General features: G+C 53.7%; 5 gene segments (V, D, J or C); all 5 read left to right on the forward strand.

Annotated features, from left to right (window-relative positions):
• The first annotated feature begins 960 nt into the window (after positions 1–960).
• Positions 961–2,520, forward strand: LOC136790085 (T-cell receptor gamma chain V region V108A-like). The segment is given in 2 exon segments: positions 961–1,154; positions 1,252–2,520. Coding segments are annotated over 2 exon segments (684 nt in total).
• Positions 2,521–2,723: 203 nt separating this feature from the next.
• LOC136790086 (T cell receptor gamma variable 3-like) lies at positions 2,724–3,822 on the forward strand. The segment is given in 1 exon segment: positions 2,724–3,822. A coding segment is annotated over 1 exon segment (498 nt).
• A 5,878-nt stretch (positions 3,823–9,700) lies between these two features.
• Positions 9,701–10,223, forward strand: LOC136790088 (T cell receptor gamma variable 3-like). The segment is given in 1 exon segment: positions 9,701–10,223. A coding segment is annotated over 1 exon segment (498 nt).
• A 7,970-nt stretch (positions 10,224–18,193) lies between these two features.
• On the forward strand, positions 18,194–19,344 carry LOC125184199 (T cell receptor gamma variable 3-like). The segment is given in 1 exon segment: positions 18,194–19,344. A coding segment is annotated over 1 exon segment (498 nt).
• Positions 19,345–25,173: 5,829 nt separating this feature from the next.
• LOC136790089 (T cell receptor gamma variable 3-like) lies at positions 25,174–26,272 on the forward strand. The segment is given in 1 exon segment: positions 25,174–26,272. A coding segment is annotated over 1 exon segment (498 nt).
• The last annotated feature ends 1,073 nt before the right edge of the window (positions 26,273–27,345 follow it).

Raw genomic sequence — 27,345 nt, forward strand, 5'->3', positions numbered from 1 at the left:
CCTGCCCACTACAGGTGACCGCACACACTCAGCGCCCACCAGGGTGGCCTCTGGGCTGGGAGCTTCACGCCCTGATGTACGGCTGGAGCTGCTCTCACTCCCAACCCCTTCTCAGCAGCTCTGACTCAAGTTTCCACGTGCCACGCTCCTTGGACTTCCCAGTCTTTCTCACGTTTATCTGAAGAGGAGATGGGATGACAACCTCCTCACCAATGTGAGCATTCCCTGGTCTAAGTCCTTTCCCAGGCTGCAGTGGGTTCTCTGCAAACGTAGCCCCACACAGTTGTGCCCAGAGCCATCGCTGGAGACATCTTCTCCTCCCACTCAACCCTGTCTCCATCTGGGGCCTCTTTCACTCTCCTCTGAGTCTCAGCTGAGCGGGACAAGCAAACATGCTGCTGCTGGCAGCACTTGTGGCCACCGCTGCTTGGTCTGGTAAGTGTTTTTTACTTTATCTTGCATTCCCTCACAGGCAAACGTGGTTTCACTAACGTATATTTTCCCAAGTCACTTATTGCTACTGACTGTCACTGACTTAAAAACTTAATTTCTACTATTTTTTTTTCTAGATGGATTTGCACAGGAAATTCCCATACAGACCCCTATATCCATTACAAAGTCTGAAAGAAGTACACGTCTGCAATGTCATTTTAAAGACATCTCTGCAAATTTTGATAACATCATCATACACTGGTACCAACAGAAGGAAAATAAAGCTCCAGAGTGGATGTTCTACATTTCAACTGGGATAAAAATAGAGGATAAGAGCTTCCAAGGGCGTATGTATTCTGTTGAAAGGGCTTCTAACCAGAAAATTTGTACTCTTACAATAAAAAACATAGCTCCGGATGCTGCTGCTACCTACTACTGTGCCTACTGGGAACCCCACTATGGCAGAAACCCAGCGATCACCTCAACCAATACTCTCTCGGTGGCTCCACCACAAACGATTTGAAAGATCCCAACTCACTTTTTAGCCTGCCTGCAGCTGCCACAGCCTCATTGGACGTCAACAAGACAAGTGGTTTCCGCTGCTCGGATCCGCTTGGCCACCACTCGACTCTGGCCCCGAGCCTGTTCCCGCATGGAAGCCCTACGGAGGGCAGCGACCACGTGGCTGCTGAGAGCTTTTGTCCTGGCAGCTGCTTTCTCTTGTATGTGCCCTGCTCACCCTGCCGCCCGCACATCCCGGGGGAAGCTCTGCTGCTGTTTCAGCTTTGCATTCCCAATTTCCCTCTTGCTTTCCCACAGGTGGCCCTGCACGAGCCTTGCAGCAAAGCCCGGTATCCATCACCAAGCCGGAAAGCAAAACGGTGCTCATCACCTGCCATGTCTCCGTCCCCGACTTTGACAAAGCTTTCATTCACTGGTACCGCAAGAGGCCTGGGGCAGCTCCCGAGCGCGTTGCCTACATGGCATCCAGGCTCTTTCTTGGGAACGAGGCCGATGGGGGGAAATTCAGCATCGAGAAGGACCTGGACAAATCTGTCTGCACCCTGACGGTGAGCAAAGTCACCCTGCAAGACGCTGCTACCTACTACTGCGCCAGGTGGGATGCACAGCAGCAGAGAGCCATAAGCAGCCTGCACAAAGATGTGCTTCCCTTCCTGGACCACACCCTGAAAGTCCCCAAAACCTCAAGGAACGTGCCCGCCCTGCCTCCCCATCAGCCCCGAACCCATCGAGCACACTTCTCAGGCAGCCGGGCACCAAAGGCGCTTCGGGGCTGCCGTAGGCAGTGCAGATGCTCGCTGTGGCTGGTACCAGCAGAGAAGTCGTTTCAGTTCAGCAACAAAAAGGGATTTCCCCAGGTATGGCAGGAGAAAGAGAGAACAGGAAGAAGAAAAACCTGGCTGCACATTTAGCACTGAGGTATGAGTCGCACCTCACAGAAGAGGGAAAGCTCAGATTCCTGTCACAACCGTACAAGAGCAGAGTGCCCCTATCGAGCTGGAAAACACTTTTTGGATGGCTGGAGGGAGGCGGGGAGAAGAGAGAACAGGAAGAATTAAGACCTGGCTGCCCTAAATAAAATAACAATTGGACAACAGAGATGTGGGAATCGGTTCCGTTTTCTCTCCAAGGGAAGTAGCAGTGACCTGGTCTCTGCAGAAGGGCTATCAACAGCATAGAACAGATGCCCTACTTTGCTCTCCCAGATCATCGTTATTTTATGCTAACCCACTCTGGGGTCTAAAACATCTGAGTTTCCTTGTATAGCCCCCAGCATTTGCAGGTGCTACCCTGGGGCGCAGCATCACACCTCACCTGCGACAAGAAGAACCTGCAAGGGCAGCAGGCCTGCTTCTGAGCTCCCAAGGGGCTGCCGTGCATTTTCCTGGCCTTTGGCATTCAGATGGTGCGACGGGCAGTCACTGGACAGCCTTCAAATGCATTCAGCTCCACTGTCTTGCTTCTCCTTCCTTGTGTTGGCCACGGACCTTAGGAAAAACCTCTGAGCCCAGGTACTGCTTAGCAGCTTCCAACTACTCTGGAAGCAGCAGTAGGTTGCTCCAGACTATAAAATCCCTTTATAAACGACCGCTGACATTCAGCAGGGCTTGGCGGAGCTGCTTTCCTGCAGCATTACCTGCCTGCTTCCTGGGGCCCCTCTCCTGAAGGCCCCCAGGCGAGTCACATCCTCTCGTCAGGCACAGCCCCCTGGCCCTGCTGCAGAGGCAGCATTTTTCTCCCACAGCCAGCGACGAGCGAGCGCCATCGGGATGCTGCTGCTGCCGGTCCTGGCCCTGGCTGCAGCCTGGTCGTGCACGTTCCCCCTCTCAGGAGGGCAGCGTGTGGAGCAGCGGCAAGCGGCTCTCGTCCATACGGCTGTGAGCAGGCGGCTGACAGTGCTCGTTGTATTATTTTCTCTCCTTCTGTTCGACGGGCAAGCACAAGTGCTCCTGCAACAGCGTCAGCCATCTCTCACCAAAAGGACATCTACGACTGCAGTGATTGATTGCAAAGTCGAGGCCATAGGTAACTTCCAGGCTGCTTACATCCATTGGTACCGACATATACCCACCAGGGCTCCTGAACGGCTTCTGTATGTGACCTCAACAGCACAGATTAATTACGACAAGGATTCCTACAAGGACAAGTACCATTCTTCTAAAAGAGGCAAAAATACCTGCACTCTATCGGTCAAAGACATACGTGAGGATGATGAAGGTACCTACTACTGTGCCTACTGGCAGTCTCACACAGCAAGAAGATCATAGGCAGCCTGTACAGAAAGGTGGCTGCAGCCTGAGTGGCAAGCTTCCTCTCAAACGCAGGGAACCAACGTTACCTTCCTGCACCCACCTCTCAGCTCCTAAAACGTCCCTCCTGGGGCGTCCCTTCCACTGAAGGAAGGAAGTCTGAAGAGTTGACAAATAGAACAGGCATGCAGCACGCTGCAGCCTCAGCGGGTGCTTAAACAACTCAGCGGTGCAGCACCGCTTACACAATCTTTGCTGAAGGTGGATGTTTTCCCACCATGGTCTGAGCTAGCAAAAAACAAGGAAAGGGCAGGGAGGGAGCACGGAAGGGGCATATTTGCAGTGAAGATCTAACCTGGGAGCCCTGGGCCACACATGGCCAGCCGGCTGGAAAGCAGCTATGCAGAAAAGGACCTGGCTGGATGTCTAGCGAAGGAATGAGAGTAAACATTGTGCCCTTGCTGCCAAGATGGCTGTCAGTACCCTGAGCTGCGTGAGGCAAAGTGCTGCCAGCAGGCTGAGGGAGGTGATCCTTCTCCACTGCTCGGCACTGGGGAGGCCCCACCTGGAGCGCTGAGTCCAGCTCTGGGCTCCCCAGTACTAGAGAGAAATGGACATCCTGGGGACAGTCCAGTAACAATCCATGACGATGATGAAGGGACGGGGGCATCTCTCCAGAGAGGAAGGCTGAAAAAGCTGGGACTCTTCAGTCCAGAGAGCCCCTCAATATCTACAAATCCCAAGAAGGGGGGGGGGGTGGAAAGGGCCAAGAGTCAGGCTCCTATACGTGGTGCCCTGTGAGGCAATGGGCTCCAACTGAAATTCAAATGAAATGAAAATAAATCTGAGCACAAGGAAAAACTTTCTTACCATGAGAGCAGTCCAACACTGGAAAAGGTTGTCCCGAGAGGAGGTGGAGCCTCCATCAGGACCCACTGGACAGTCCTGGGCCACCTGCTCTAGGTGACCCTGCTTGAATAGGGGTTGGACTTGAGGGCCTTAAGAGTCCCTTGGCAACCTCCGCAGTTCCGACATTTTCTGAGCCTGGGATGCAGGGATCAGCAAGAGACCTGCTATTGAATACTGCTGAAATGAACCACCTCCTCTCCCACCCACCCCGTATTCATTTCCGTAAAAAGTTAGATTTGTTACCCAAGTGAAGACCCCACTTAATGCGTAAGCATGTTACTGCTGCCAGCTGTTCTGGCCACATCCATTTGGTCTTGTAAGACCGGGGACTGTGGTCTGTCCCAAATGCTGCTCTCTCAGCCGATCCCTCACGGTCACTCCCTGCCCCTGCTCCACGTGGGGTCCCTCCCACGGGATGCCGTCCTTCCCAAACTGAGCCTGCGGGGGCTGCCCACAGGCAGCAGCTCTTCAAGAACTGCTCCCACATGGCTCCGTACCACGGGGTCCATCCCCCAGGAGCAAGCTGCTCCAGCACGGGTCCCCCACGGGCAGCAGCTCCCCCCAGACTCCCTGCTCCTGCGTGGGCTCCTCTCCACAGGCTGCAGCGTGGAGATCTGCTCCATGTGGGACCCATGGGCTGCAGGGGGACAGCCTGCTCCACCAGGGGCCTCTCCACAGGCTGCAGGGGAACCACTGCTGAGTGCCTGGAGCACCTCCTGCCCTCCTGGTGCACACGCCTTGGGGGCTGCAGGGCTGGTGCTCACACCTCTCTCCAAGCTGCTGTTGTGCAGCAGTTTCTTCTTCCCTTTCTTAAGTCTGCTCTCACAGAGGCATAAACAATGATGGGCCAGTGGCAGGTCCCTGTCCTTCTCACTTTGCAACCTTTCCTCAGAGGGTGCCCATTGCTGCACTTATTCCTAAGTCTCTGAATTCCACCTAACAAGATTGGTCCACCTTTTTTTTTTTTTCTTCTAGATGGATTTGCATAGGAAATTTCCTTACAGACCCCTGTATCCATCGCCAAGTTCAAGAAAACTTCACAAATGTCCTGTGAAATCAAAAGCCTACCAACAAGTTTGATAGTACTGTCATACTCTGCCATAAACAGAAGGAGAATGAAGCTCCACAGAGGCTACTGTTCTTTGCAGAAGGGAAAACTTCAGTGGAAAGTGGCTTGCAAAAAGACAGGTACAGAGCTGAAAGAGTTTCTGACCAGAATCAGTGTGTTCTTATGATAAAGGATGTCATTCCAGATGACACTAGCATGTACCACTGACAAACACTTTGGTGATGGGAACATCATGCCTGCCATTCCCAAGTATTTCTAAGGGAAAACTCTTCCTGTTCCCCACTATGCTGGGGTGATGTACTTTGTACTCTTACAATAAAAAACATAGCTCCGGGTGCTGCTGCTACCTACTACTGTGCCTACTGGGAACCCCACTATGGCAGAAACCCAGCGATCACCTCAACCAATACTCTCTCGGTGGCTCCACCACAAACGATTTGAAAGATCCCAACTCACTTCCCCCGGTGTGGATAAGCCGCCCGGCCTCAACACGCAGGCTCTGCACAGCCGGGACTGGCTCGGCGCTGAGCCTCCACTCCTTGGAGGGGTCAGCTGCCAAAAGCTCAGGATTTCAACAGAGCAAGTGGCAAGTGCAAAGGGAACGGCGAAAGGCAAATGCCTAACCCGACCTCGGCACTTCCTCTTCCCCTTATTTGCCTCATGCATGGCAGGGAACTGGTTGTAAGGATTTCTTTCCTGGAAAGGGGCAATTTTCCATGGTGCTGTTCCAGGAAATTATTCAGCATGTAGTCCTGGAGCTTTTCAAAGCCCATGGCTTGACACAGAAAACTTAAATAAAGCTTTCCCTTGAAAGTTGAGTGCATTCTAAATCCCACCGAGATGAGGGCAAAACTCCCTGTGACTTGAAGTGAGAAAGTCCCATCAATCTGGGGGCAGAAATCAGCAGGACATGGACGTTCTTGATAGGGCTGGGAAAATTATGCGTTGAGTAAACAACTGGTTTCTACTTCAAGAAAGGACCCCGGTAGCATCAGCATCAGGAAGCTGTCATTTTTTAAGCCTATTTCTGAGACATTCTTAATGGGGAAGCAGTGGAGATGGAGTCAAGCTGGGGGAGAGGGCTGCTCATCAGTAGGTGTTCAGATCTCAGTACTGAATGGACAAGCACAAGATTCGGGCTTGCCTGATAAATGCCAGACGATAGGAAAAGACTTGTGCCCATGTGAAGCATCAGATTTGGGAAGCGTACATGATTTGGTGAGAAAATTAGAGACTAAATAAGCACAAGACCTAGAAAAATATTTACAAATATAAAGACCAAATAAGAATAGGAATGTGAGTGTATTGCTACCGATGTCCAGAAGATGTCATGACAGTTTACAAAGCGTTTCTGTTTAAGCTAGTGAGCTAGACACATATCCCAGGTGCTAAAATCGTATCGTGGCACCCGGACCATGGGAGATGGCTAAGTACAAAGACAGCTGCCCCTGATGGGTAGAAAGAAATTCCACTTTCTCAGGGATGTGGGAAATGGCAGGGGTAGGGACAGGGAACAGAAGACTTATTTGAGGGCTGGGCATGCTTTTGTGCATATTTATGATTTTTAAATTACTGAAGCCTTTACTAACAGTTTGAAAGCATCGCAGCATCCTTTGCAGCATGGGGAAATTCCCCACCACCAACAACACCATAGGAAGAGGGATTTCAGGTGGAAACTCTCTTATCTTGTCTCTCCCACCAACGAGCAAAGATATACTCAGGTGGAGATGAAGCAAGAGGGACCCAGGCTAAAAATGAGGCACAAATCCGTAAGAGTGGGCAAGGAGCTGCTGCAGCAACCTACCTGTGACCGTGCTACAGTGTGTGCAGCTGGCCACGAGGCAGCTTCCGTAAAGACAAGCTGTGGCTGCTCACACCGGGCTGAATTTGGGGAGCCGCGATGGGCAGTGGCTTCCATCTGCAGAGCACCAGCACGTGCAGGGAAGTTCCCACGGGCCCAAGGAGACCCCAGGCACCCCAGGAGCTGGAGCCACGCAGAGGAGCTGCCATTGGGTGCCGGGTGCCTGAGCCACTCCTTTCTGCCCCTCAAGTGCCTGATCCCTCCCTCCCTGTCGCCGGGGACGGACGCACGCTGCCCGGGCCAGTTCACGGAGGCAGGCTCGACGTCGTGCCACGCGCATGCTGCCGCTGCCGCTGCAGGTGCTTCTGGCTGCCGCTGCCCTTTGCTGCTGTAAGTCTTAGGTGCGAGCTGCGGGGTCGGGGAGTGCTCGGGGGGTCGCCCCTGCTGTCACCACAGCGCTGTTCCTCTGATTTCCCTTACAGATGGAGCTGCGCAAAGCCTCCGGCAGCCAAAACCTTCCGTGCGCAGAGTGGCGTACAGCACTGCGCGGATCGAGTGCCATTTCTCAGGGTCAGACTTTACGAATGCCTACATTCACTGGTACCAGCAGAAACCCGGGGAAGCCCCGCAGCACCTTCTGTACGTGGCGACAGGGGAGGCTGTTTTCTACAACCAGTCCTACAGTGAAACTTTTGGGGCCGAGAAGAAGAAGACGGAGCCCACCTGTACTCTCACAATAAGAAGAGTCACAAAGGAGCAGGAAGCCACCTATTACTGTGCTTACTGGGAGAGCACAGCCGTAGAAAACACTCTAGCAGCTGGCACACAACCCTGGCTGTGCTCCCCACCACAGGCAGGCGAGGGCTGCAAACCTCACCTGGCTGAAGACTCCTGCTGGCCTGGCTGGGCGCACCTGCAGGGGCTCCCGAGGGTGGAAGACGTGGAAAAGAACAGCCCCCACATACTTTTTAGCCTGCCTGCAGCTGCCACAGCCTCATTGGACGTCAACAAGACAAGTGGTTTCCGCTGCTCGGATCCGCTTGGCCACCACTCGACTCTGGCCCCGAGCCTGTTCCCGCATGGAAGCCCTATGGAGGGCAGCGACCACGTGGCTGCTGAGAGCTTTTGTCCTGGCAGCTGCTTTCTCTTGTATGTGCCCTGCTCACCCTGCCGCCCGCACATCCCGGGGGAAGCTCTGCTGCTGTTTCAGCTTTGCATTCCCAATTTCCCTCTTGCTTTCCCACAGGTGGCCCTGCACGAGCCTTGCAGCAAAGCCCGGTATCCATCACCAAGCCGGAAAGCAAAACGGTGCTCATCACCTGCCATGTCTCCGTCCCCGACTTTGACAAAGCTTTCATTCACTGGTACCGCAAGAGGCCTGGGGCAGCTCCCGAGCGCGTTGCCTACATGGCATCCAGGCTCTTTCTTGGGAACGAGGCCGATGGGGGGAAATTCAGCATCGAGAAGGACCTGGACAAATCTGTCTGCACCCTGACGGTGAGCAAAGTCACCCTGCAAGACGCTGCTACCTACTACTGCGCCAGGTGGGATGCACAGCAGCAGAGAGCCATAAGCAGCCTGCACAAAGATGTGCTTCCCTTCCTGGACCACACCCTGAAAGTCCCCAAAACCTCAAGGAACGTGCCCGCCCTGCCTCCCCATCAGCCCCGAACCCATCGAGCACACTTCTCAGGCAGCCGGGCACCAAAGGCGCTTCGGGGCTGCCGTAGGCAGTGCAGATGCTCGCTGTGGCTGGTACCAGCAGAGAAGTCGTTTCAGTTCAGCAACAAAAAGGGATTTCCCCAGGTATGGCAGGAGAAAGAGAGAACAGGAAGAAGAAAAACCTGGCTGCACATTTAGCACTGAGGTATGAGTCGCACCTCACAGAAGAGGGAAAGCTCAGATTCCTGTCACAACCGTACAAGAGCAGAGTGCCCCTATCGAGCTGGAAAACACTTTTTGGATGGCTGGAGGGAGGCGGGGAGAAGAGAGAACAGGAAGAATTAAGACCTGGCTGCCCTAAATAAAATAACAATTGGACAACAGAGATGTGGGAATCGGTTCCGTTTTCTCTCCAAGGGAAGTAGCAGTGACCTGGTCTCTGCAGAAGGGCTATCAACAGCATAGAACAGATGCCCTACTTTGCTCTCCCAGATCATCGTTATTTTATGCTAACCCACTCTGGGGTCTAAAACATCTGAGTTTCCTTGTATAGCCCCCAGCATTTGCAGGTGCTACCCTGGGGCGCAGCATCACACCTCACCTGCGACAAGAAGAACCTGCAAGGGCAGCAGGCCTGCTTCTGAGCTCCCAAGGGGCTGCCGTGCATTTTCCTGGCCTTTGGCATTCAGATGGTGCGACGGGCAGTCACTGGACAGCCTTCAAATGCATTCAGCTCCACTGTCTTGCTTCTCCTTCCTTGTGTTGGCCACGGACCTTAGGAAAAACCTCTGAGCCCAGGTACTGCTTAGCAGCTTCCAACTACTCTGGAAGCAGCAGTAGGTTGCTCCAGACTATAAAATCCCTTTATAAACGACCGCTGACATTCAGCAGGGCTTGGCGGAGCTGCTTTCCTGCAGCATTACCTGCCTGCTTCCTGGGGCCCCTCTCCTGAAGGCCCCCAAGCGAGTCACATCCTCTCGTCAGGCACAGCCCCCTGGCCCTGCTGCAGAGGCAGCATTTTTCTCCCACAGCCAGCGACGAGCGAGCGCCATCGGGATGCTGCTGCTGCCGGTCCTGGCCCTGGCTGCAGCCTGGTCGTGCACGTTCCCCCTCTCAGGAGGGCAGCGTGTGGAGCAGCGGCAAGCGGCTCTCGTCCATACGGCTGTGAGCAGGCGGCTGACAGTGCTCGTTGTATTATTTTCTCTCCTTCTGTTCGACGGGCAAGCACAAGTGCTCCTGCAACAGCGTCAGCCATCTCTCACCAAAAGGACATCTACGACTGCAGTGATTGATTGCAAAGTCGAGGCCATAGGTAACTTCCAGGCTGCTTACATCCATTGGTACCGACATATACCCACCAGGGCTCCTGAACGGCTTCTGTATGTGACCTCAACAGCACAGATTAATTACGACAAGGATTCCTACAAGGACAAGTACCATTCTTCTAAAAGAGGCAAAAATACCTGCACTCTATCGGTCAAAGACATACGTGAGGATGATGAAGGTACCTACTACTGTGCCTACTGGCAGTCTCACACAGCAAGAAGATCATAGGCAGCCTGTACAGAAAGGTGGCTGCAGCCTGATTGGCAAGCTTCCTCTCAAACGCAGGGAACCAACGTTACCTTCCTGCACCCACCTCTCAGCTCCTAAAACGTCCCTCCTGGGGCGTCCCTTCCACTGAAGGAAGGAAGTCTGAAGAGTTGACAAATAGAACAGGCATGCAGCACGCTGCAGCCTCAGCGGGTGCTTAAACAACTCAGCGGTGCAGCACCGCTTACACAATCTTTGCTGAAGGTGGATGTTTTCCCACCATGGTCTGAGCTAGCAAAAAACAAGGAAAGGTCAGGGAGAGAGCACGGAAGGGGCATATTTGCAGTGAAGATCTAACCTGGGAGCCCTGGGCCACACATGGCCAGCCGGCTGGAAAGCAGCTATGCAGAAAAGGACCTGGCTGGATGTCTAGCGAAGGAATGAGAGTAAACATTGTGCCCTTGCTGCCAAGATGGCTGTCAGTACCCTGAGCTGCGTGAGGCAAAGTGCTGCCAGCAGGCTGAGGGAGGTGATCCTTCTCCACTGCTCGGCACTGGGGAGGCCCCACCTGGAGCGCTGAGTCCAGCTCTGGGCTCCCCAGTACTAGAGAGAAATGGACATCCTGGGGACAGTCCAGTAACGATCCATGACGATGATGAAGGGACGGGGGCATCTCTCCAAAGAGGAAGGCTGAAAAAGCTGGGACTCTTCAGTCCAGAGAGCCCCTCAATATCTACAAATCCCAAGAAGGGGGGGGGGTGGAAAGGGCCAAGAGTCAGGCTCCTATACGTGGTGCCCTGTGAGGCAATGGGCTCCAACTGAAATTCAAATGAAATGAAAATAAATCTGAGCACAAGGAAAAACTTTCTTACCATGAGAGCAGTCCAACACTGGAAAAGGTTGTCCCGAGAGGAGGTGGAGCCTCCATCAGGACCCACTGGACAGTCCTGGGCCACCTGCTCTAGGTGACCCTGCTTGAATAGGGGTTGGACTTGAGGGCCTTAAGAGTCCCTTGGCAACCTCCGCAGTTCCGACATTTTCTGAGCCTGGGATGCAGGGATCAGCAAGAGACCTGCTATTGAATACCGCTGAAATGAACCACCTCCTCTCCCACCCACCCCGTATTCATTTCCGTAAAAAGTTAGATTTGTTACCCAAGTGAAGACCCCACTTAATGCGTAAGCATGTTACTGCTGCCAGCTGTTCTGGCCACATCCATTTGGTCTTGTAAGACCGGGGACTGTGGTCTGTCCCAAATGCTGCTCTCTCAGCCGATCCCTCACGGTCACTCCCTGCCCCTGCTCCACGTGGGGTCCCTCCCACGGGATGCCGTCCTTCCCAAACTGAGCCTGCGGGGGCTGCCCACAGGCAGCAGCTCTTCAAGAACTGCTCCCACATGGCTCCGTACCATGGGGTCCATCCCCCAGGAGCAAGCTGCTCCAGCACGGGTCCCCCACGGGCAGCAGCTCCCCCCAGACTCCCTGCTCCTGCGTGGGCTCCTCTCCACAGGCTGCAGCGTGGAGATCTGCTCCATGTGGGACCCATGGGCTGCAGGGGGACAGCCTGCTCCACCAGAAGCCTCTCCACAGGCCACAGGGGAACTGCTGTTGCGTGCCTGGAGCACCTTCTGGCCTCCTGCTGCGCACACCTTGGGGCTGCAGGGCTGGTGCACACTCTTTGCTCTCCCAGCTGATGTTGTGCAGCTCTTCTTTTTTTCTTCCCTTTCTAGAATCTGCTCTCACAGAGGCCCAAACAGTGGTGGGTCAGGGGCAGGTCTCTTTCAGAGCCATCTGGAGCTGGCTCTTACCTGACATGGGGCAGCTCCTGGACTCTTCTCACACAGGCCACCCCTGCAGCCCCCCTGCTACCAAATCCATATTTTGCCCCCACTCACATAGCCACAAACCTCTTTTCCAATAGCAACAGGTTTTCACTTCAGACTGCTTTGCCATGAAGGCAGGAAACTAGCAGCATGGCGTTTAATGATCTAAGAGCTACAGATGCCAAGTGCTTCACCAGGAAATGATTAAAAGCCTTTCTGATGTGAAAGCAGCGCTTCCATCAGGCACTTTTCTCACATTTTGTATTAGGAACAGGATTTTGCAGCTGGTGGGAGCAAGAAGCCATTCTTGGACTGGCAGTCACTATGAGGGCTCAGACCTTTGCAAGACAGACTATTCAGTCAAAACACAGATGAAATGAGAAGAAGATCCCCGTACCTTGCTAGGATTTCTCATAAGCCAGGAGTCAGCCTCTCCCACACTTGGTTTGTCTCCTGATGCAGGGGAAATGACCGGCTTTCCAGGTATTTTGGGTGTTTTCAGGTCCCGCAAAATGACTACACTGACTCTGCTGAGGTCGGTAGTAGCTTGGGTATGGACCCTTTTACATTGTTATTGCTGTGATTTAGTTTGTCAAAAAAAAATTAAGCAGCAGCAACACCCTGTTCCCTGCCCTCCCCATCCCCTCCCAAACCAATGGCTAGGAGTTGGGGCACTACCCTTGGGTGTGCCAAATGAGTCATTTCCTCCCCAGAGCTGTTTGACTCCTTCTCCTCCTGGAGGGCTTTATAACGTTCCTGCCCCTACTTCAGTTCCACGGTTCACCCAAGCAGGCAGCATGCTGCTGCTGCCCGTCCTGCTTGCAGCTTCTTCTTGGTCCCGTAAGCCCCATTCCCTTTCTCCTATCTTTGCCGTGTGCGGAGAACACTGTCCCTGCTCCAGACTGCAGCCGTTCTGAGCCCTCACCAAATTTTCACCAAATTTCTCCCTATTCGCTTTCAGGTGGAGATGCACAGGCAGTGCCGGTGCAACACCCGGCAATGCGGAGGCAGATGAAGGGCAGCTCAGCCATAATGGAGTGCCAACTGAGCAGTGATGACACTGTGCACTGGTACAAGCAGCTTCCCGGAGAGCCGCCCAAGAGAATACTCTATGTGTCAGGAAAGACTCCTACGTTTGATGACGGCACAGATGGACGAAAGTATCAAGTGTGGAAACATGCCTCTAAACCCCTCTATAGTCTCACAATAGATTTCTTAACCCAGAGGGACACTGGCATATACTACTGTGCATATTGGTATTATTATCGAGGCATCACAGCGTTAGATGGGCCAAGATAAACCATACAAAAAGGCACTTGGCACTCTGAACCACAAGCTCTGAACTCTGCCCAAATGCAGATGCTTCCTCATTCAGCCCTGCTCTGATGATTTTCTGCCGCAGGATAGGAAAAACAACAGCCTAGCATGACAACTGCTAAATAGAGGATGTTAATAATCGGGATATTATTTTCAGACTGACACATATCAGTAACATGCAGAAGCTGCAGGTCTCCATCAATTGAGGGTACAAAGAGGGAACATTGCTCTTAAGATGAAGACTTGGAAGTACGAAAAGCACTCACCTGACAGTGTACACAGCCTGTCTGTGCCTAGTGAACAAACAGCAGCTGAAGATTTCTATTCTTTACTGGAATCCATGGAGCAAGCAGACCAATATATCTCCATACATTTGGTACTCTCTCTTGAAATGAGTTGTGTGTGTGAAACAAGGAGAGTAGACTGCATGATTTGGTAGACTTTCCTTCCCATTTCTCTGCTGTCTTCCTTGGCATTTCAGTCCCTACAAAGTCCTACAACAGACCAGGAACTCCACTTTTATCATCATAGTTTCTCCCCTGAGGTTTCCAGAAGAGAAGTGAAGTCCTCAGCCATGGGCTATGCCTCCAAGAAACGGAGACAGACGGCAAGGAGATCGTCATTAGGAGTCAGCATGGATTCACCACGGAGAAATCATTCTTGACCAATCTCGTACACTTCTACAATGAAATGACCAGCCTGCTAGATGAGGGGAGACCAGCGCAGGTAGTCTGGGCACTTCATTAAAGCCCTTGACACTGTCACCCCTAAGAGCCTAAGGGAAAGGCTGCTGATGTGATGGGCTGGAGGAGGAGACAGAAAGATGGGCTGAGCAGTTGGGCCCCAAGGGTGGTGATCAGAGGTGCAAAGTCCTCCTGGAGGCCATGAACTAGCAGTGTACCTCGGGAGTCAGTTCTGGGTCCAGTACTTTCTAACATCTTCCTTAATGCTTTGGATGATGGGACAGAGTGTACCCTCAGCACGTTTATTGACAACACCAACCTGGGAGGAGTAGGGGATACGTGGGGAGGGTCATGCTCCATCCAGAGGCACCCCGTCAGGATGGAGAAATGGGCTGACAGCAACCTCACCATGTCTGGGAAGGGGCCGTGCAGAGTCCTGCTCCTGGAGAGGAACAACTCTGGACAGCAGAGGGCCAGCCAGCTGGAGATCAGGTTTGCAGAAAAGGCCTTGGGGTCCTGGTGGACACCAAGTTGACCAGGAGGCAGCCATGTGCCTATGCTACCAAGATGGCTGTCAGTACCCTGAGCTGCATGAAGCAAAGCGCTGCCAGCAGGCTGAGGGAGGTGATCCTTTCCCTTTGCTTGGCGCTGGGGAGGCCCCACCTGGAGCGCTGGGTCCTGCTCTGGGCTGCATGGCATTAGAGAGACATGGCATGAGTGCAGAGGAGAGCCATGAGGAGGATCAGAGGGCTGCAGCACCTCTCCTATGGAGAGAGGCCGAGAGAGCTGGGGTTGTTCAGCCTGGAGAACAGAAGGCTCCGGGGAGACCTGAGAGTCTATGTCCTATGAGGACACTGAGGTAGTGCAACAGGCTGCCCAGAGAAATTGTGGATGCTCCATAACTGCAAGGGTTCAAGGCCAGGTTGGATGGGACTTGGGGAAACCTATTCTGCAGGGAGAGGGGCCTACAGGACAGCTCTTTATGAGGGAGTATGGCGATAGGACAAGGGTAGTGATGGGAAAAGGTATAACAGTGTTAAAATAAAAGAGAGTAGATTTAGACTTTGGGAGCAGTGGGGGAAATGTGAGGAGGGTCATGCTGCCATCCAGAGGCACCTCGTCAGGCTGGAGAAATGGGCTGACAGGAACCTCGTGATGTGTGAGGGGGGACATACAGGGTCCTGCACCTGGGACATGTTTTCTGCTTTACTTTCCCACTCTTTCTTTCCAAGAAGTGTTTGCTCCTCATCTCAGCTTCAAAACCAAAACCCTGCAGCTGCGCATTTCCTCCCCACGCAAAACCACAGACCAGGCGCCTACTCCTGGGGATGCTGCTGTGCTTGCTGCAGGTTGATCCCCACGAGCTGCTGCAGTGGGGGCAGCACAGGCACAGGGGCATTTTGGCACACCGCAGCTGGGTGGCCAGGCTGAGGCAGCAAGAGGAGGTCCCTGACCGGGTGGGGACATGCCTCCTGCCCACTACAGGTGACCGCACACACTCAGCGCCCACCAGGGTGGCCTCTGGGCTGGGAGCTTCACGCCCTGATGTACGGCTGGAGCTGCTCTCACTCCCAACCCCTTCTCAGCAGCTCTGACTCAAGTTTCCACGTGCCACGCTCCTTGGACTTCCCAGTCTTTCTCACGTTTATCTGAAGAGGAGATGGGATGACAACCTCCTCACCAATGTGAGCATTCCCTGGTCTAAGTCCTTTCCCAGGCTGCAGTGGGTTCTCTGCAAACGTAGCCCCACACAGTTGTGCCCAGAGCCATCGCTGGAGACGTCTTCTCCTCCCACTCAACCCTGTCTCCATCTGGGGCCTCTTTCACTCTCCTCTGAGTCTCAGCTGAGCGGGACAAGCAAACATGCTGCTGCTGGCAGCGCTTGTGGCCACCGCTGCTTGGTCTGGTAAGTGTTTTTTACTTTATCTTGCATTCCCTCACAGGCAAACGTGGTTTCACTAACGTATATTTTCCCAAGTCACTTATTGCTACTGACTGTCACTGACTTAAAAACTTAATTTCTACTATTTTTTTTTCTAGATGGATTTGCACAGGAAATTCCCATACAGACCCCTATATCCATTACAAAGTCTGAAAGAAGTACACGTCTGCAATGTCATTTTAAAGACATCTCTGCAAATTTTGATAACATCATCATACACTGGTACCAACAGAAGGAAAATAAAGCTCCAGAGTGGATGTTCTACATTTCAACTGGGATAAAAATAGAGGATAAGAGCTTCCAAGGGCGTATGTATTCTGTTGAAAGGGCTTCTAACCAGAAAATTTGTACTCTTACAATAAAAAACATAGCTCCGGATGCTGCTGCTACCTACTACTGTGCCTACTGGGAACCCCACTATGGCAGAAACCCAGCGATCACCTCAACCAATACTCTCTCGGTGGCTCCACCACAAACGATTTGAAAGATCCCAACTCACTTTTTAGCCTGCCTGCAGCTGCCACAGCCTCATTGGACGTCAACAAGACAAGTGGTTTCCGCTGCTCGGATCCGCTTGGCCACCACTCGACTCTGGCCCCGAGCCTGTTCCCGCATGGAAGCCCTACGGAGGGCAGCGACCACGTGGCTGCTGAGAGCTTTTGTCCTGGCAGCTGCTTTCTCTTGTATGTGCCCTGCTCACCCTGCCGCCCGCACATCCCGGGGGAAGCTCTGCTGCTGTTTCAGCTTTGCATTCCCAATTTCCCTCTTGCTTTCCCACAGGTGGCCCTGCACGAGCCTTGCAGCAAAGCCCGGTATCCATCACCAAGCCGGAAAGCAAAACGGTGCTCATCACCTGCCATGTCTCCGTCCCCGACTTTGACAAAGCTTTCATTCACTGGTACCGCAAGAGGCCTGGGGCAGCTCCCGAGCGCGTTGCCTACATGGCATCCAGGCTCTTTCTTGGGAACGAGGCCGATGGGGGGAAATTCAGCATCGAGAAGGACCTGGACAAATCTGTCTGCACCCTGACGGTGAGCAAAGTCACCCTGCAAGACGCTGCTACCTACTACTGCGCCAGGTGGGATGCACAGCAGCAGAGAGCCATAAGCAGCCTGCACAAAGATGTGCTTCCCTTCCTGGACCACACCCTGAAAGTCCCCAAAACCTCAAGGAACGTGCCCGCCCTGCCTCCCCATCAGCCCCGAACCCATCGAGCACACTTCTCAGGCAGCCGGGCACCAAAGGCGCTTCGGGGCTGCCGTAGGCAGTGCAGATGCTCGCTGTGGCTGGTACCAGCAGAGAAGTCGTTTCAGTTCAGCAACAAAAAGGGATTTCCCCAGGTATGGCAGGAGAAAGAGAGAACAGGAAGAAGAAAAACCTGGCTGCACATTTAGCACTGAGGTATGAGTCGCACCTCACAGAAGAGGGAAAGCTCAGATTCCTGTCACAACCGTACAAGAGCAGAGTGCCCCTATCGAGCTGGAAAACACTTTTTGGATGGCTGGAGGGAGGCGGGGAGAAGAGAGAACAGGAAGAATTAAGACCTGGCTGCCCTAAATAAAATAACAATTGGACAACAGAGATGTGGGAATCGGTTCCGTTTTCTCTCCAAGGGAAGTAGCAGTGACCTGGTCTCTGCAGAAGGGCTATCAACAGCATAGAACAGATGCCCTACTTTGCTCTCCCAGATCATCGTTATTTTATGCTAACCCACTCTGGGGTCTAAAACATCTGAGTTTCCTCGTATAGCCCCCAGCATTTGCAGGTGCTACCCTGGGGCGCAGCATCACACCTCACCTGCGACAAGAAGAACCTGCAAGGGCAGCAGGCCTGCTTCTGAGCTCCCAAGGGGCTGCCGTGCATTTTCCTGGCCTTTGGCATTCAGATGGTGCGACGGGCAGTCACTGGACAGCCTTCAAATGCATTCAGCTCCACTGTCTTGCTTCTCCTTCCTTGTGTTGGCCACGGACCTTAGGAAAAACCTCTGAGCCCAGGTACTGCTTAGCAGCTTCCAACTACTCTGGAAGCAGCAGTAGGTTGCTCCAGACTATAAAATCCCTTTATAAACGACCGCTGACATTCAGCAGGGCTTGGCGGAGCTGCTTTCCTGCAGCATTACCTGCCTGCTTCCTGGGGCCCCTCTCCTGAAGGCCCCCAGGCGAGTCACATCCTCTCGTCAGGCACAGCCCCCTGGCCCTGCTGCAGAGGCAGCATTTTTCTCCCACAGCCAGCGACGAGCGAGCGCCATCGGGATGCTGCTGCTGCCGGTCCTGGCCCTGGCTGCAGCCTGGTCGTGCACGTTCCCCCTCTCAGGAGGGCAGCGTGTGGAGCAGCGGCAAGCGGCTCTCGTCCATACGGCTGTGAGCAGGCGGCTGACAGTGCTCGTTGTATTATTTTCTCTCCTTCTGTTCGACGGGCAAGCACAAGTGCTCCTGCAACAGCGTCAGCCATCTCTCACCAAAAGGACATCTACGACTGCAGTGATTGATTGCAAAGTCGAGGCCATAGGTAACTTCCAGGCTGCTTACATCCATTGGTACCGACATATACCCACCAGGGCTCCTGAACGGCTTCTGTATGTGACCTCAACAGCACAGATTAATTACGACAAGGATTCCTACAAGGACAAGTACCATTCTTCTAAAAGAGGCAAAAATACCTGCACTCTATCGGTCAAAGACATACGTGAGGATGATGAAGGTACCTACTACTGTGCCTACTGGCAGTCTCACACAGCAAGAAGATCATAGGCAGCCTGTACAGAAAGGTGGCTGCAGCCTGAGTGGCAAGCTTCCTCTCAAACGCAGGGAACCAACGTTACCTTCCTGCACCCACCTCTCAGCTCCTAAAACGTCCCTCCTGGGGCGTCCCTTCCACTGAAGGAAGGAAGTCTGAAGAGTTGACAAATAGAACAGGCATGCAGCACGCTGCAGCCTCAGCGGGTGCTTAAACAACTCAGCGGTGCAGCACCGCTTACACAATCTTTGCTGAAGGTGGATGTTTTCCCACCATGGTCTGAGCTAGCAAAAAACAAGGAAAGGGCAGGGAGGGAGCACGGAAGGGGCATATTTGCAGTGAAGATCTAACCTGGGAGCCCTGGGCCACACATGGCCAGCCGGCTGGAAAGCAGCTATGCAGGAAAGGACCTGGCTGGATGTCTAGCGAAGGAATGAGAGTAAACATTGTGCCCTTGCTGCCAAGATGGCTGTCAGTACCCTGAGCTGCGTGAGGCAAAGTGCTGCCAGCAGGCTGAGGGAGGTGATCCTTCTCCACTGCTCGGCACTGGGGAGGCCCCACCTGGAGCGCTGAGTCCAGCTCTGGGCTCCCCAGTACTAGAGAGAAATGGACATCCTGGGGACAGTCCAGTAACGATCCATGACGATGATGAAGGGACGGGGGCATCTCTCCAAAGAGGAAGGCTGAAAAAGCTGGGACTCTTCAGTTCAGAGAGCCCCTCAATATCTACAAATCCCAAGGGGGGGGGGGGGGGGGTGGAAAGGGCCAAGAGTCAGGCTCCTATACGTGGTGCCCTGTGAGGCAATGGGCTCCAACTGAAATTCAAATGAAATGAAAATAAATCTGAGCACAAGAAAAAACTTTCTTACCATGAGAGCAGTCCAACACTGGAAAAGGTTGTCCCGAGAGGAGGTGGAGCCTCCATCAGGACCCACTGGACAGTCCTGGGCCACCTGCTCTAGGTGACCCTGCTTGAATAGGGGTTGGACTTGAGGGCCTTAAGAGTCCCTTGGCAACCTCCGCAGTTCCGACATTTTCTGAGCCTGGGATGCAGGGATCAGCAAGAGACCTGCTATTGAATACCGCTGAAATGAACCACCTCCTCTCCCACCCACCCCGTATTCATTTCCGTAAAAAGTTAGATTTGTTACCCAAGTGAAGACCCCACTTAATGCGTAAGCATGTTACTGCTGCCAGCTGTTCTGGCCACATCCATTTGGTCTTGTAAGACCGGGGACTGTGGTCTGTCCCAAATGCTGCTCTCTCAGCCGATCCCTCACGGTCACTCCCTGCCCCTGCTCCACGTGGGGTCCCTCCCACGGGATGCCGTCCTTCCCAAACTGAGCCTGCGGGGGCTGCCCACAGGCAGCAGCTCTTCAAGAACTGCTCCCACATGGCTCCGTACCATGGGGTCCATCCCCCAGGAGCAAGCTGCTCCAGCACGGGTCCCCCACGGGCAGCAGCTCCCCCCAGACTCCCTGCTCCTGCGTGGGCTCCTCTCCACAGGCTGCAGCGTGGAGATCTGCTCCATGTGGGACCCATGGGCTGCAGGGGGACAGCCTGCTCCACCAGGGGCCTCTCCACAGGCTGCAGGGGAACCACTGCTGAGTGCCTGGAGCACCTCCTGCCCTCCTGGTGCACACGCCTTGGGGGCTGCAGGGCTGGTGCTCACACCTCTCTCCAAGCTGCTGTTGTGCAGCAGTTTCTTCTTCCCTTTCTTAAGTCTGCTCTCACAGAGGCATAAACAATGATGGGCCAGTGGCAGGTCCCTGTCCTTCTCACTTTGCAACCTTTCCTCAGAGGGTGCCCATTGCTGCACTTATTCCTAAGTCTCTGAATTCCACCTAACAAGATTGGTCCACCTTTTTTTTTTTTTCTTCTAGATGGATTTGCATAGGAAATTTCCTTACAGACCCCTGTATCCATCGCCAAGTTCAAGAAAACTTCACAAATGTCCTGTGAAATCAAAAGCCTACCAACAAGTTTGATAGTACTGTCATACTCTGCCATAAACAGAAGGAGAATGAAGCTCCACAGAGGCTACTGTTCTTTGCAGAAGGGAAAACTTCAGTGGAAAGTGGCTTGCAAAAAGACAGGTACAGAGCTGAAAGAGTTTCTGACCAGAATCAGTGTGTTCTTATGATAAAGGATGTCATTCCAGATGACACTAGCATGTACCACTGACAAACACTTTGGTGATGGGAACATCATGCCTGCCATTCCCAAGTATTTCTAAGGGAAAACTCTTCCTGTTCCCCACTATGCTGGGGTGATGTACTTTGTACTCTTACAATAAAAAACATAGCTCCGGGTGCTGCTGCTACCTACTACTGTGCCTACTGGGAACCCCACTATGGCAGAAACCCAGCGATCACCTCAACCAATACTCTCTCGGTGGCTCCACCACAAATGATTTGAAAGATCCCAACTCACTTCCCCCGGTGTGGATAAGCCGCCCGGCCTCAACACGCAGGCTCTGCACAGCCGGGACTGGCTCGGCGCTGAGCCTCCACTCCTTGGAGGGGTCAGCTGCCAAAAGCTCAGGATTTCAACAGAGCAAGTGGCAAGTGCAAAGGGAACGGCGAAAGGCAAATGCCTAACCCGACCTCGGCACTTCCTCTTCCCCTTATTTGCCTCATGCATGGCAGGGAACTGGTTGTAAGGATTTCTTTCCTGGAAAGGGGCAATTTTCCATGGTGCTGTTCCAGGAAATTATTCAGCATGTAGTCCTGGAGCTTTTCAAAGCCCATGGCTTGACACAGAAAACTTAAATAAAGCTTTCCCTTGAAAGTTGAGTGCATTCTAAATCCCACCGAGATGAGGGCAAAACTCCCTGTGACTTGAAGTGAGAAAGTCCCATCAATCTGGGGGCAGAAATCAGCAGGACATGGACGTTCTTGATAGGGCTGGGAAAATTATGCGTTGAGTAAACAACTGGTTTCTACTTCAAGAAAGGACCCCGGTAGCATCAGCATCAGGAAGCTGTCATTTTTTAAGCCTATTTCTGAGACATTCTTAATGGGGAAGCAGTGGAGATGGAGTCAAGCTGGGGGAGAGGGCTGCTCATCAGTAGGTGTTCAGATCTCAGTACTGAATGGACAAGCACAAGATTCGGGCTTGCCTGATAAATGCCAGACGATAGGAAAAGACTTGTGCCCATGTGAAGCATCAGATTTGGGAAGCGTACATGATTTGGTGAGAAAATTAGAGACTAAATAAGCACAAGACCTAGAAAAATATTTACAAATATAAAGACCAAATAAGAATAGGAATGTGAGTGTATTGCTACCGATGTCCAGAAGATGTCATGACAGTTTACAAAGCGTTTCTGTTTAAGCTAGTGAGCTAGACACATATCCCAGGTGCTAAAATCGTATCGTGGCACCCGGACCATGGGAGATGGCTAAGTACAAAGACAGCTGCCCCTGATGGGTAGAAAGAAATTCCACTTTCTCAGGGATGTGGGAAATGGCAGGGGTAGGGACAGGGAACAGAAGACTTATTTGAGGGCTGGGCATGCTTTTGTGCATATTTATGATTTTTAAATTACTGAAGCCTTTACTAACAGTTTGAAAGCATCGCAGCATCCTTTGCAGCATGGGGAAATTCCCCACCACCAACAACACCATAGGAAGAGGGATTTCAGGTGGAAACTCTCTTATCTTGTCTCTCCCACCAACGAGCAAAGATATACTCAGGTGGAGATGAAGCAAGAGGGACCCAGGCTAAAAATGAGGCACAAATCCGTAAGAGTGGGCAAGGAGCTGCTGCAGCAACCTACCTGTGACCGTGCTACAGTGTGTGCAGCTGGCCACGAGGCAGCTTCCGTAAAGACAAGCTGTGGCTGCTCACACCGGGCTGAATTTGGGGAGCCGCGATGGGCAGTGGCTTCCATCTGCAGAGCACCAGCACGTGCAGGGAAGTTCCCACGGGCCCAAGGAGACCCCAGGCACCCCAGGAGCTGGAGCCACGCAGAGGAGCTGCCATTGGGTGCCGGGTGCCTGAGCCACTCCTTTCTGCCCCTCAAGTGCCTGATCCCTCCCTCCCTGTCGCCGGGGACGGACGCACGCTGCCCGGGCCAGTTCACGGAGGCAGGCTCGACGTCGTGCCACGCGCATGCTGCCGCTGCCGCTGCAGGTGCTTCTGGCTGCCGCTGCCCTTTGCTGCTGTAAGTCTTAGGTGCGAGCTGCGGGGTCGGGGAGTGCTCGGGGGGTCGCCCCTGCTGTCACCACAGCGCTGTTCCTCTGATTTCCCTTACAGATGGAGCTGCGCAAAGCCTCCGGCAGCCAAAACCTTCCGTGCGCAGAGTGGCGTACAGCACTGCGCGGATCGAGTGCCATTTCTCAGGGTCAGACTTTACGAATGCCTACATTCACTGGTACCAGCAGAAACCCGGGGAAGCCCCGCAGCACCTTCTGTACGTGGCGACAGGGGAGGCTGTTTTCTACAACCAGTCCTACAGTGAAACTTTTGGGGCCGAGAAGAAGAAGACGGAGCCCACCTGTACTCTCACAATAAGAAGAGTCACAAAGGAGCAGGAAGCCACCTATTACTGTGCTTACTGGGAGAGCACAGCCGTAGAAAACACTCTAGCAGCTGGCACACAACCCTGGCTGTGCTCCCCACCACAGGCAGGCGAGGGCTGCAAACCTCACCTGGCTGAAGACTCCTGCTGGCCTGGCTGGGCGCACCTGCAGGGGCTCCCGAGGGTGGAAGACGTGGAAAAGAACAGCCCCCACATACTTTTTAGCCTGCCTGCAGCTGCCACAGCCTCATTGGACGTCAACAAGACAAGTGGTTTCCGCTGCTCGGATCCGCTTGGCCACCACTCGACTCTGGCCCCGAGCCTGTTCCCGCATGGAAGCCCTATGGAGGGCAGCGACCACGTGGCTGCTGAGAGCTTTTGTCCTGGCAGCTGCTTTCTCTTGTATGTGCCCTGCTCACCCTGCCGCCCGCACATCCCGGGGGAAGCTCTGCTGCTGTTTCAGCTTTGCATTCCCAATTTCCCTCTTGCTTTCCCACAGGTGGCCCTGCACGAGCCTTGCAGCAAAGCCCGGTATCCATCACCAAGCCGGAAAGCAAAACGGTGCTCATCACCTGCCATGTCTCCGTCCCCGACTTTGACAAAGCTTTCATTCACTGGTACCGCAAGAGGCCTGGGGCAGCTCCCGAGCGCGTTGCCTACATGGCATCCAGGCTCTTTCTTGGGAACGAGGCCGATGGGGGGAAATTCAGCATCGAGAAGGACCTGGACAAATCTGTCTGCACCCTGACGGTGAGCAAAGTCACCCTGCAAGACGCTGCTACCTACTACTGCGCCAGGTGGGATGCACAGCAGCAGAGAGCCATAAGCAGCCTGCACAAAGATGTGCTTCCCTTCCTGGACCACACCCTGAAAGTCCCCAAAACCTCAAGGAACGTGCCCGCCCTGCCTCCCCATCAGCCCCGAACCCATCGAGCACACTTCTCAGGCAGCCGGGCACCAAAGGCGCTTCGGGGCTGCCGTAGGCAGTGCAGATGCTCGCTGTGGCTGGTACCAGCAGAGAAGTCGTTTCAGTTCAGCAACAAAAAGGGATTTCCCCAGGTATGGCAGGAGAAAGAGAGAACAGGAAGAAGAAAAACCTGGCTGCACATTTAGCACTGAGGTATGAGTCGCACCTCACAGAAGAGGGAAAGCTCAGATTCCTGTCACAACCGTACAAGAGCAGAGTGCCCCTATCGAGCTGGAAAACACTTTTTGGATGGCTGGAGGGAGGCGGGGAGAAGAGAGAACAGGAAGAATTAAGACCTGGCTGCCCTAAATAAAATAACAATTGGACAACAGAGATGTGGGAATCGGTTCCGTTTTCTCTCCAAGGGAAGTAGCAGTGACCTGGTCTCTGCAGAAGGGCTATCAACAGCATAGAACAGATGCCCTACTTTGCTCTCCCAGATCATCGTTATTTTATGCTAACCCACTCTGGGGTCTAAAACATCTGAGTTTCCTTGTATAGCCCCCAGCATTTGCAGGTGCTACCCTGGGGCGCAGCATCACACCTCACCTGCGACAAGAAGAACCTGCAAGGGCAGCAGGCCTGCTTCTGAGCTCCCAAGGGGCTGCCGTGCATTTTCCTGGCCTTTGGCATTCAGATGGTGCGACGGGCAGTCACTGGACAGCCTTCAAATGCATTCAGCTCCACTGTCTTGCTTCTCCTTCCTTGTGTTGGCCACGGACCTTAGGAAAAACCTCTGAGCCCAGGTACTGCTTAGCAGCTTCCAACTACTCTGGAAGCAGCAGTAGGTTGCTCCAGACTATAAAATCCCTTTATAAACGACCGCTGACATTCAGCAGGGCTTGGCGGAGCTGCTTTCCTGCAGCATTACCTGCCTGCTTCCTGGGGCCCCTCTCCTGAAGGCCCCCAGGCGAGTCACATCCTCTCGTCAGGCACAGCCCCCTGGCCCTGCTGCAGAGGCAGCATTTTTCTCCCACAGCCAGCGACGAGCGAGCGCCATCGGGATGCTGCTGCTGCCGGTCCTGGCCCTGGCTGCAGCCTGGTCGTGCACGTTCCCCCTCTCAGGAGGGCAGCGTGTGGAGCAGCGGCAAGCGGCTCTCGTCCATACGGCTGTGAGCAGGCGGCTGACAGTGCTCGTTGTATTATTTTCTCTCCTTCTGTTCGACGGGCAAGCACAAGTGCTCCTGCAACAGCGTCAGCCATCTCTCACCAAAAGGACATCTACGACTGCAGTGATTGATTGCAAAGTCGAGGCCATAGGTAACTTCCAGGCTGCTTACATCCATTGGTACCGACATATACCCACCAGGGCTCCTGAACGGCTTCTGTATGTGACCTCAACAGCACAGATTAATTACGACAAGGATTCCTACAAGGACAAGTACCATTCTTCTAAAAGAGGCAAAAATACCTGCACTCTATCGGTCAAAGACATACGTGAGGATGATGAAGGTACCTACTACTGTGCCTACTGGCAGTCTCACACAGCAAGAAGATCATAGGCAGCCTGTACAGAAAGGTGGCTGCAGCCTGAGTGGCAAGCTTCCTCTCAAACGCAGGGAACCAACGTTACCTTCCTGCACCCACCTCTCAGCTCCTAAAACGTCCCTCCTGGGGCGTCCCTTCCACTGAAGGAAGGAAGTCTGAAGAGTTGACAAATAGAACAGGCATGCAGCACGCTGCAGCCTCAGCGGGTGCTTAAACAACTCAGCGGTGCAGCACCGCTTACACAATCTTTGCTGAAGGTGGATGTTTTCCCACCATGGTCTGAGCTAGCAAAAAACAAGGAAAGGGCAGGGAGGGAGCACGGAAGGGGCATATTTGCAGTGAAGATCTAACCTGGGAGCCCTGGGCCACACATGGCCAGCCGGCTGGAAAGCAGCTATGCAGAAAAGGACCTGGCTGGATGTCTAGCGAAGGAATGAGAGTAAACATTGTGCCCTTGCTGCCAAGATGGCTGTCAGTACCCTGAGCTGCGTGAGGCAAAGTGCTGCCAGCAGGCTGAGGGAGGTGATCCTTCTCCACTGCTCGGCACTGGGGAGGCCCCACCTGGAGCGCTGAGTCCAGCTCTGGGCTCCCCAGTACTAGAGAGAAATGGACATCCTGGGGACAGTCCAGTAACAATCCATGACGATGATGAAGGGACGGGGGCATCTCTCCAGAGAGGAAGGCTGAAAAAGCTGGGACTCTTCAGTCCAGAGAGCCCCTCAATATCTACAAATCCCAAGAAGGGGGGGGGGGTGGAAAGGGCCAAGAGTCAGGCTCCTATACGTGGTGCCCTGTGAGGCAATGGGCTCCAACTGAAATTCAAATGAAATGAAAATAAATCTGAGCACAAGGAAAAACTTTCTTACCATGAGAGCAGTCCAACACTGGAAAAGGTTGTCCCGAGAGGAGGTGGAGCCTCCATCAGGACCCACTGGACAGTCCTGGGCCACCTGCTCTAGGTGACCCTGCTTGAATAGGGGTTGGACTTGAGGGCCTTAAGAGTCCCTTGGCAACCTCCGCAGTTCCGACATTTTCTGAGCCTGGGATGCAGGGATCAGCAAGAGACCTGCTATTGAATACCGCTGAAATGAACCACCTCCTCTCCCACCCACCCCGTATTCATTTCCGTAAAAAGTTAGATTTGTTACCCAAGTGAAGACCCCACTTAATGCGTAAGCATGTTACTGCTGCCAGCTGTTCTGGCCACATCCATTTGGTCTTGTAAGACCGGGGACTGTGGTCTGTCCCAAATGCTGCTCTCTCAGCCGATCCCTCACGGTCACTCCCTGCCCCTGCTCCACGTGGGGTCCCTCCCACGGGATGCCGTCCTTCCCAAACTGAGCCTGCGGGGGCTGCCCACAGGCAGCAGCTCTTCAAGAACTGCTCCCACATGGCTCCGTACCATGGGGTCCATCCCCCAGGAGCAAGCTGCTCCAGCACGGGTCCCCCACGGGCAGCAGCTCCCCCCAGACTCCCTGCTCCTGCGTGGGCTCCTCTCCACAGGCTGCAGCGTGGAGATCTGCTCCATGTGGGACCCATGGGCTGCAGGGGGACAGCCTGCTCCACCAGAAGCCTCTCCACAGGCCACAGGGGAACTGCTGTTGCGTGCCTGGAGCACCTTCTGGCCTCCTGCTGCGCACACCTTGGGGCTGCAGGGCTGGTGCACACTCTTTGCTCTCCCAGCTGAT

This window comes from Anser cygnoides, chromosome 2 (assembly GCF_040182565.1).
Source record: "Anser cygnoides isolate HZ-2024a breed goose chromosome 2, Taihu_goose_T2T_genome, whole genome shotgun sequence".
Taxonomy (NCBI): domain Eukaryota; kingdom Metazoa; phylum Chordata; class Aves; order Anseriformes; family Anatidae; genus Anser; species Anser cygnoides.